General features: G+C 37.7%; 1 protein-coding gene across 7 annotated transcripts in view; it reads right to left on the reverse strand.

Moving 5' to 3' along the window:
- LOC124131644 (pumilio homolog 1-like) overlaps positions 1–3111 on the reverse strand; it is a 50678-nt gene extending 47567 nt beyond the window's left edge. For all 7 annotated transcript variants that reach the window (XM_048393554.1, XM_048393558.1, XM_046495059.2 and 4 more), the window contains exons 1-3: positions 2994–3111; positions 2500–2754; positions 2261–2323 (exon numbers count right to left, since the gene is read on the reverse strand). In XM_048393554.1, the coding sequence (XP_048249511.1) occupies positions 2261–2323; positions 2500–2724 (288 nt within the window). In that variant the 5' untranslated portion in view covers positions 2725–2754; positions 2994–3111. The remainder of the gene's footprint in view (positions 1–2260; positions 2324–2499; positions 2755–2993) is intronic.
- Positions 3112–11466: the final 8355 nt, after the last annotated feature.

An 11466-nucleotide genomic window follows, 5' to 3' on the forward strand; every position in this document is an offset into this window, starting at 1 on the left:
ATTTAGTTTTTGTTTTGCTGTCATTCAAAATTCAGAATTCGCTCATGTTTCGAAACTTTACCCGTGATTGCTTTTTTTCCTCTTGATTTCTGCATGGATGCACATACATGTAGATCAATGTCTTTTATTTCTGCTAGGATTTAAGTCTTAAAAAAATATGTTTAATCACTTGGGAGTTGTAGATCATGGATAAGATTTTCATGCGCTACCAAAGTGTTTAGATTGTAAAATCTCACACTCGTAAAAACACTCGTTTTGTCAATCAGGAATAAAAAAATGTTCCGCACTCCGCAAAAGTCAGCTCATGCAAAGCTCCATGCAGTGATATGGCAATCGGTTATGCAGATAAGAGATAGCATGCAATGTTGTGAGTATGCAAATTGCTGTTTTGATTGACAACTTTTGACGATTGAATAAACATGCGTGTCAGTTTTTTATTGACATTTTAAGGTACCATAGATAAAATTTATTCAAGCAAAACAACATTTTTCATTTTTGTAGATGAAAATGAGTGTTAATGCAGATAAAACTATTGAAAGATCAACATGATTTTCAATCGTGCTGGTTGAATGTTGATGCGATATTTGCAAGAACTATGTGAGGATATCGCAGCATCGCGGCCGAAGTCAATCCATGGTTACATTGTATGTCGCCGTCTGTATTGAAGCTGTACACAGAACATTTTAATGGTGCTTTATCTTCACCCAAAAACAAGAAAACACTGTTATCACTATCCCTGCCATGGGGCATAATAGAATTTTGTTTGTTTATATAGTAGCGAACATAAACTATAAAAAAAGGAAGGGTCCTATAAGAAGATGGGCACTTGGGCCGCCTCACGTCATCACAACAAATTATTAAATGTGAAATTAATGCACACAAAATTCATTTCTCTGACTTAAATAGATTTTTTTTTAAATTTTGAGACCTTCTTTCCTATACCACGCCCCACATCCTGGCAGGGGAAAATAATCTGCTTGATTGCCCATGAAACTGAAAGATTCACTTAATTTAAGAAATACTGGGCCATGTTATCCATATCTGACAGAAATGGAGAAGAGTTTTTAAGGAGTCAACAACCTGGACCCCTTAGCATTGTGAAACATTGTAAATAAGGGCCTGAATGTAGCCATGAATAAATTCGACACCAGTTTCACATTGCAATTTGTTGTAAATTGTTTGCAATTTGTGGCCATTGGCCAGTGTTCTACTGGACTTTGTCTCAACGATTAAGCTGTCAATCAACACAATTTAACTTTATAACTAATTGAAAATTGATAAAAATCTCTCACAACATTCCTCCTAAATTATTATATTAACATATGCATAGTAGTAGATATGACAATCTCTATTAGATAATTCAATACATTCTTAGATATATTCTCTTTTGATGTCAGTTATTTTGTGTGCAGATTCTATTCAAAATACCAAAGTCATGTCAACAAACCAAATTCAGGCAAAAATATAATGAAACCTGATTTGCCCAAACTATTAACATGTTTAATCTTGATACCAAAAGGGCAAAGAAAATTGCAAATAATATTTAAGTCTTCCAAATTACTTCCTGCAAGTAGTAAAAGATGTTTGAGCTTGAGCTTGAGAAAGTATCCATGCAATTTATTTTCTGATGTGAAATGTCTGACTTCAAAGGCATTTCTCCGAATATGGCTTTGAAAACTTGGAAATAATCTGGCCAAACAAAACTCTACATCCATGAACTTTAGAACAATGAGTTTCTTGGAAGGGTGTACTGGATATTTACAAGTAACAAACACAGGATTCCCAGCGCCAATATTTGTGTACAGTCAGCCAATCTGGCTAACTTCACCAGACTAGTGCAACATAACCCAGGCGTCACAATACTTTTTCAGAACTTTTCTTCAAAATCATATCATTATTTTGCTATGACAGTTACCATACTCTACTCAGTACTGATTTGTGTATGACCTCTTGGCAAAGTAGCCAATAGTTCTCGTCAAAAAAGTAATATTAGGGCTTAAAATGTCTGTTCATTGCACTATGCCATAGCACGAACTTTACTTGACCTAGAAAGTTTGTAAACACTTAGGGAAACAATCAAGCTATGCAAGATCACTTTCACGCTCAAGGCACGTAAAACAGTCTTGACAATACGTATGAACTATTATTAAATGATACAAGGTGGCATATTTTTTACTCCTTTTGTTCGAAGTTGTTGGGGCTTGCAAAGCCTTTGTTTGCTTTGTGTGAAAACCCAGGATCCAAAATGGCTGCCACTTACCTCGCGAGAGAGTGTCAATCCATGGAAGTCTCTTTCTAAATCTTGAACCTGCATCCCTCTCGCCTGCAATAGTCAATAAAATGTTATAAACTGATGCATGCATATCCATTACGCAATAATACACATACACTGAGCACTGACAACACAAAAAAACCGCGAGAATAACACAAAAACAAATCCAAGGCATGCAGGAAGCCGCGCAAGGAATGAAAACAAATGTTTCTGGAGTTTGATATTACCTGTTCTATGACACTGTCGTCCCCTACTGCCCATCGCTTATTAGTGTATCCACCCATAAGTTCCGTATCCGATTGTGGTCTCTGGAAAAAGTAGCCAACCATGGCATCGTCCTGCGATCGACTACCTGGTCCTTGGTTTTGTCTTATCCCCGCCATTTCTCGTGAATTTGTCAACATCCCTTGGCTGTCGTTCCAAGAAACTTCGTTCATACTTGAAACAGGCATTGACTGTTCATTCTAGCACTTTGCGTCAACCTGTGCAAAATGCAAATATAACGGAAGTTGTATATACCAGAATGACTCGTTTTGCCGCTCCTTTCAATTATGAATTATCAACAAATAATAACATGGCGGGAGACAGGCAGGAAGGTGATTACGACGGCCATTACCGTGTAGATTTTGCCATTTGGAGAAAAATAGCATCAGGTCACATATCCTCAGTTTCTACGTTAATGACAAACACACATGCAGATAAAATACAAAATGATGCTAACCTTGATTGCATCGGATAAAGGTTGACCCAATAGGAATGTCTTACAATATGGCGAACGACATTTTGTCTGCGAAATGCATGTTGGGTACCATGTGGGATATGCATGACGTCATTCCGCGGGAGTTTCTGAATTACTAATTTGTCATACAAATTAGACACATTGTTCCACCAAATGTGCAGTCCAGATTTATTTCTCCCAATGTGCTAAAATAAACCTTAAACTGTATAATTGTTTTAACGAAAAATAATGTCGAAATAACCATAGTAAAAGCCCGTTCTTATTTCTCAAAAATCTATATTCGCATAAATTATTCGAATCCACTTCCGCAAACGCACTCGTGTTTCAGCTGGCCTTGCGAAACAGGAAGGAGGAAAAATAATGACTAATTCCGAATACTTTGGATCATTCTCTTATAATGTTGACTGATAAATGAGGTTTCGTAGATATTTTGCTATGTTACAATTAAAACAAATCAATCATTGTTTTTGTAATTGATTAAGAAATGAAATGCTAAATACTGTGCGGACGTTATTATCTTATATTGATGATATTAAAGAGATGAGACCATGCACTATTTATACGGGGATCTTTATTTACCATTACTCACGCCTTAACAATAACAACGCGTTTATAGTTGTGAATATGAATATTTTTCTATCCGCAGCCATTGGACCAATGACTTAATGAGTCTACGTTTTGATATGATAAATAATATGAATGGTTACAGTAAGATAATATCTATCTATAATTTTTGGCATTCTAACTATACAGTTTCAGTTCTAGATGCAGCATTTTTTCTCCATGCCCATTGTCTTATCTTTGTAAACACGCACCTGCTAATCGATAGTGACAAAAGTCACTGTGACATACTGTCTATGACGTCATGATTTGGATGACGTCATAAACGAATGACGCATTAAGTGGACGAGAGGGGTGATAGATATTAAAAAATTGAGTCATCGTTAGCAGAATGTAGTGTATGTACAAGATGGTAAGCTATGATGTTGCATTGCACTTAAAAAATACGAAACTGACTTTAAATGTTGCTTTCTTTCAAATATACACACGAGGTGCTCATTTTACTTACGTATATATTCGCTATATAAGTTTTTTTTTCTGTTTTTTTTTCCACATCTGAAGGGGCGGTCGGGTAGCCTAGTGGTTAAAGCGTTCGCTAGTCACGCCGAAGATCCGAGTTCGAATCCCGACATGGGTACAATGTGTGAAGCCCATTTCTGGTGTCCCCCGCCGTGATATTGCTGGAATATTGCTAAAAGCGGCGTGAAACCAAACTCACTCACTCACTCCACATCTGACGACATTTCATATGCGCATTTCCTTCAATGATAACATGTTCAAAGTAAAATTGATAGTAGCGATTTACATATAGTGTTTGTGATCTTTTGGGTGGACCTACCCCTTCAAGATTTCTTTTTTAAATACTGGATCCGTCCCTGCTCTAAATAGACCCCCGAAATCCTCGTACCAAAATGGTGTTGGCAGCCTCACGTACTCTGATATACATCAGGGAATTTAAATTTCGATTGATGATGTAATTACTTTAGAATCTCTTTATAATGAACTTACTGGCGACTATGTTTGTCGTAAGAGGCGAGTAACGGGATCGGGTGGTCAGGCTCGCTGACTTGGTTGATGCATGTCTTCGTATCCCAATTGAGTGGATCGATGCTCATGATGTTTAATCACTGGATTGTCTGGGCCAGACTCGATTATATACAGACTGCAGTCATATAACTGGAATATTGCTGAGTGCAGCGTTAAACATCAAACAAACAAACTTTGATGATGATTTTGCATTTGTTGCATTATTTTGAACTTGTCGTTTTACATGAATTAAATAGAAAAGGTACAAAGCCAGCGTTATGATGCAATGAGCCTCCTCTCGTATTTGTGTTTTCTAGCAATACACATGGCTGTTGTGTTTCCCCTGAGAGCCATTTTGTATTACACATAAGGTTTCATGTTATTTCGGGTACTGTCCTTAGTTATCCTTGATTCTAGGGCTGGGATGATTCCAAATTTACTACCCGGGTACCCACCTCCCTATTACCCGACCCTACCCGGGTACCCACTGAAGGTCTCAGGAGATGTCTCAAAATGTCCGATTGGGAACATTTTTAGCATAGCCCTGGCAAAATGCATGAATCAAACAATCTGGTCATTCATACACTGAAGTTGAATTAAGTTATATCATTATTCGATCATATGAAATATCAGAAGGAATTGGTGCACAGTCAGAAAGAAATGCGAACATTAGTGACTTGTAGTGTTACCATAGAGTTCTCGATACTTTTTGTCATTAAACAATATATCATGTGACTAACCACGGGTCCGGGTAGTCCTGTGGGTACCCGGGTCCTACACAGTACCCACCCGTCCCAGCCCTACTTGATTCACTCAAAATGTGGTAACCTCGGTTGCCTGAGGTCACTCAATCGTTTCTCGCATATGAAACAAACAGTTTCCTTCACTGAATAAACGTTGTGCATCCGCTATAGGCTTTAGGTTGTTATGCAAGCACTTGTGGATGAGACATTACGCAGGTTGTTCAATCGAGATTCAGGTTCACGCTATACATTATCTCCAAAATGATGAACTTTGTTGAAGAAATAATGTAAGCGTTACGTCTGTCGTAAGTCTGTGTTAACATTAATATGACTGACGACCGAAGTGCGCTAAACCAAAGCTTTTTGTGACGGGGCACGTTGTGTGTGATGTGCGGTTCCTCTGATCTCGCCCCAAACACACGATAGATCCGCAATTATTGCGAATCTGTACACGTGTGAATTGTGTAAGTCGGCTTTTGGCCTAACTTCTGTTGTATATAAATGGGGCCAAGTAGCCCAGTGATCTAATTATATAGCATCTCAATACGCTGCGTCCCTTGTTGATTCCCCACAGTGCATGTTTCTACAGACGTCATAGAAAGAATGTAGATGTTATATTATGTACAGTCGTTATCTAAAGTCATTTAATTTGTAAAATGACTGAAATTTCAATGTCAAAATACGAACTGCCTGAAATCTGAATGATTTACTCGACAGATAGACTAATTGTACTAGTAGGAATAGGCGACTACTGATTAGGATATATATGAGTTTTCACCCGAATCTTTTGTTATACGATTTTCTCCACGCAAAGAAATGTGAAGGGAAGGAAGACTGCTTCATCGTTCATTCCAGGGGGCGGTCGGGTAGCCCAGTGGTTAAAGCGTTCGCTCGTCACGCCGAAGACCCGGGTTCGATTCCTGACATGGGTACAATGTGTGAAGCCCATTTCTGGTGTCCCCCGCCGTGATATTGCTAAAAGCGGCGTAAAACCATACTCACTCACTCGTTCATTCCAGGTACTGTACTGTGTGTGAAATTGAAAGTCTCTGTGTAATTAGAGTAACCATTAACCGTTAGACTGATATAAATAAACTTTGAACTAGCAGAAAAACAAGTATTTGAGGATAATAAACAATTTTGAGCAGACAAAGTACTGTTTGAGGGACTTGAACCAAATTGGTTGGGACTATTCCAAAAGATGAACCTTTATACCAAGTCCCACTTTGATCACAGTTTGAGATGGTGTTACTTCATATAGTAGAATCAATTGATGAGTACAAGAGTGACCATGTCATGTGTTTAACTACATCAGACATTTCGATAACATAAAGGTCATTGGGGAGCCCTATATGAGTTTCAAAATGAAGGGAGGGGGTGGGGCCCAACTCCCTCCAGCTTGCATGCTCAGTTCAAATGCTAAAAAAGTGCTGATGCTGCGTTTTGAAGATAAATCATTTGTTCCGATAACTTAACTTGGTGTGTGTGTTGGGGGGCAATGGGTGTCCCAGTCATCTAAGGCCCCGCGATTCACTGTGCAGAGTTGCTTCCCTTGGGCATGCCAGGAACCTATGATTGTGGGTTTGAATCCCGGTTCGCCCGATTATTTTTCTAGGTTTCTCAGCACCATGTTTCACTGAAGTGGTAAACGTCTGAGACCTGCATCACTTGGGGCTTTCCTCCCACATTAAGCTGACACACCATGATATTACTGGAATAATGTTATAAGCGCCGTTAAATCCAACTCACTCACTCCCATAACTGAGGATGCCAATACACAAGCCTCTAAATCTGGAATACCATCAAATGTTTCATTAGTCCACCCTTGAATCCCCAATACTACTTAACACAAATCTCACAAGCATTGAGAAAAGGGTGTAATTGAAGTTAAATTACTGAAATCTTTTTAAAATATAATATATGAAGGACCTTTTCATGTATGTACACACATATTTCTTTTTACATGTTGAATCTATATACTAAATCTGATTTTATTTGCCTCCTACGTATGACCCTCAAAATAGACCCCTGCGTACCGAAAGTGAGTGAGTGAGTGAGTTGGGTTAACGCCGCTTTTTTATATTTTTGACGAATCATAGGGTTGCTTCCTGTGCCCCTGTTTAGTAAACAGACATGTGGAAAGACATAGAAACCACATGTCGTCCCTTTAATTCATACAAGTTCCCTCCTCACGACAGTGAGTGAGTGAGTGAGTTGTGTTTAACGCCGCTTTTAACAGTATTCCAGTTATATCGCGGCGTGTCAGCTTAATGCGGGAGGAAAGCCCGAAGTAATGCAGGTCTCAGACGTTTACCACTTCGGTGAAACCCACGAGGAGCACGGGTATGGTGCTGCAAACCTAGAAACATAATCGGGGCGAACCGGGATTCGAACCCACAATCATAGGTTTCTGGCGTGCCCAAGGGACGCAACTCTGCACAGCGAATCGCGGCGCCTTAGACGACTGGGCCACCCGTGCCCCTGCGTACCAAAAGAGTGTTGGCAGCATCATAACTTATATAAAATAAGTGGCCAGTTCAAAAGTTCATTATCAAATTAAAATTGTAATTTCTGTGGGGTTTCCATCTGACAAAATAAACTTTTCAATATTTCTAGTCAATAATACCAGTTTAAACCAACACATCCTTACCCTGAAAATGAAGGGCATCATTATGACCCCAGAATGAATGAGCTACAGAGTGAACCCCACAAATCACAACATTCTTGAATAATTCACATCATATTTATTTCACCAGTTGTCAAAACTAGCAAATAATACGAAAACTTAACAAATCTCTTGTTTTACAGAAATAAAAAAAATAAAAAACAAACAACAAATGATGGTTCCATATTTGTAAGAACAGAATAAAAAATAGCACAAATTGGATGAAGTATACTAGTCAAAAGAAGTTAAGGACCACCTGATTCTTTCAGTTTACTATACAGTAAACTATGCTTATAACACGCTTATAAGGAATTGACGGATATAACAAACTTATTTTTTTTGTCCCAACATTTACTGTATATATGCTGTATACATGCTTATAACAAACTATGGTTATAACAAACTAAAATTAGTGGTCCCTTTGAGATTGTAATAACCGTAGTTTACTGTAGTTAATGTGTCATGGCATGACGGATCAATTCTAGTAATATGAAAAAATTGAGTGTTCTTAAATTCTTTGGAGTAGTATGCATAACATACTTCCATCGGAATAAAACCATATCACAAGGAATGTTGTGTAACATTTGCTTTATCTTATTGGAAAGAAGGTCAAAGAATCAGGAAACTCTTCACACAGTTTTATTTTCTTGTGTTGTAAGCTCTCAACACCAATAACACTCTTGTTGTGAAATGCACTCTTAGAAAACTTTCAAAATTCATAACAAGTTTTGTGAAGCAGTTACATATATAAATGTACAACAGACAACTTATCAGTTGTATACCAATGTATATTTTGTCCTTTTTCTGTTTATATTTTCATTCCAAGGGGGCACAGGTGGCCCAGTCGTCTAATTCACTGTGCAGAGTTGCATCCCTTGCATCCCAGAAACCTATGATTGTGGGTTCGAATCCTGGTTCACCCAGATAATGTTTCTAGGTTTGTCAGCACCATACCCGTGCTCGTGGGTTTCACCAAAGTGGCAAACATCTAAGACCTGCATCACTTTGGGCTTTCCTCCCACATTAAGCTGACACGCCGTAATATAACTGGAATAGTGTTAAAAACGGCATTAAACCCAACTCACTCACTCGCTCATTCCGGAGCTGAGAAGGCATGAGACATGAAAATTTGACAAGTCAGCAGAGAAAGAAGCCATTCTTACCATATTGTTAACAATGAAACAATGTTAAATAATTTCCATCATAAATGCATACAATAACAAACTGGAAACTACTACTACAACACTAGTATCACTACGAGTTCTACTGCTACCTGTCTTCACTCTGTCGTGAGGGGGGGCACGGGTGGCCCAGTCGTCTAAGGCGCCGTGATTCAGTGTGCAGAGTTGCGTCCCCTGGGCACGCCAGAAACCTATGATTGTGGGTTCGAATCCTGATTCGCCCCAATTATGTTTCTAGGTTTGTCAGCACCATACCCGTGCTCCTCGTGGGTTTCACGGAAGTGGTAAACGTCTGAGACCTGCATCACTTCGGGCTTTCCTCCCACATTAAACTGACATGCTGCGATATAACTGGAATACTGTTAAAAGCGGCGTTAAACACAACTCACTCACTCACTCACTGTCGTGAGGAGGGAACTTGTATGAATTAAAGGGACGACATGTGGTTTCTATGTCTTTCCACATATCTGTTTACTAAACAGGGGCACGGGAAGCAACCCTATGATTCGTCAAAAATATACTTTAAATATTTTCCTTACACCATCAACAATATTTTTATCAACAGATAAAAAAACATTATTAAATTATTACTTTTTGTATATTTTGATCTCTTATCCAAAAGCTTTAAAAGAGTGATTCAAGTGTATAAAGAAGGCTGTAGTTTTTTTTGTCCGGGAACATCATTTTTACATCATTATAACATAGAAAGGACATTCAACTTCCATTATGAACAGGTAAAAGCATTTCTTTTATTACTAACTTTTCTATAAAGCCAGACATAATATAGGTCTTTCTTGTCTCTGAATTCTCCCAATATATTTGTTATCACTCTTTATTTGGTGGATCTGTACATTGAGAGTATATTCAGAAAGGATTTCATTGAAGGGCATTTATCACAATAGAGTGTTCCTGAGGGGTTGAAACAGAAAATAATGACAACAAATCACAAAACACTATAAACCATAAAACAACATCTATGCAATTTGCAATTTCAGACAGTCAAATATGAGTAATTAGGAAGGCAGAAGTGGTTCATAAAGTGAAAGACTATTGGATTTACACAGACTTATAAAGGGATCATAATGATCAAAATCAAAATAACATCTGTAGATACCCACACATATAAACTTTGAACAGTGGCAAGACTATGGCAATGTGAAGACACATAGTCCTATAAAAAGTAAACATTGATTTAGCCAAGTTAAGTTCTGATAAATATTCTTCACGCTTGAAAGTAATCATGGACTGTTGTATAAGGTTTCAGTTTTCTGGGCCTTGTAGTTTCTGAGAAGATATACTTATACATTTTCTCTCTTTATATAAACACAATATTATACTTATAGAATATTCCATTTACTTAATTTAATATATTGGCAAAACTAAAAACATCAGACAACATTATATATAGTAAGTTACAACATACCATTGGAAACTTGAATATCAGTACATCATATTTCATTTTAACTTTAGTTTCATCAACTAGTAAACATGAAGGACTCAAGAGCATCATCATCAGAAAGGAGTTTTAAGGAATAAGATCCAAAATCATTTTCCAAAAATGGGACTATGAAATCATCCTGACCTGGCAAACACTCATGGCAAATGAAGGAACAACCAAGCCCCAAATAATAGGGGGGTATGGAAAAATGCTGGTTGGTTAAAAAAATATATATTGGTGGGTGTCCTCAATCATATCACTCTTGATTAGCAATTAATATTAATAATTAATAAAATTAATAACTCTTTATTATCAAAGAGTGAAGGCTGTCCTACCTAGTTTGCCAAGTATGAAACTGTGGGTCCATGTATTTTTTATAGACATGTAAACCTTGGACCCACTTTGAGACTTTTGATATGAAGCAAAAAATAGACACCTTATCAAGTGACATTGTTCTTTGATGATTGAAACAAAAGGCGAAACCATCTAACTTTTCTACTCTATTTTCTATTCTCAAATGCAGCTGGAGCGTCATGTCACATAAGGAACTCTCAACCCTGTCTTAGTACAAAGGAAAACATCATTTTAAGTTGAATATTCATTAATAACAGTCTTCTAATTTCATGAAATAGATCAGTGGAGCTGGTGATATCCCTCCTGAAGCAAAGGTATGGTTGTGAACAGGTCCAGGGTATTTATCATAAAACAGAGATATATAATACCCTTGATAATAGAAGATGCAACATACAGCAACACCTAGAAAACCCAAAGTCTTGGGACTATAACAAATACATTGAGTATATATTTAGAGTTGAGACAATAGGTGTGTGTTCAAGTATTT

This window comes from Haliotis rufescens, unplaced genomic scaffold (genome assembly GCF_023055435.1).
Source record: "Haliotis rufescens isolate VD_foot unplaced genomic scaffold, xgHalRufe1.0.p SCAF_1, whole genome shotgun sequence".
Lineage (NCBI taxonomy): Eukaryota > Metazoa > Mollusca > Gastropoda > Lepetellida > Haliotidae > Haliotis > Haliotis rufescens.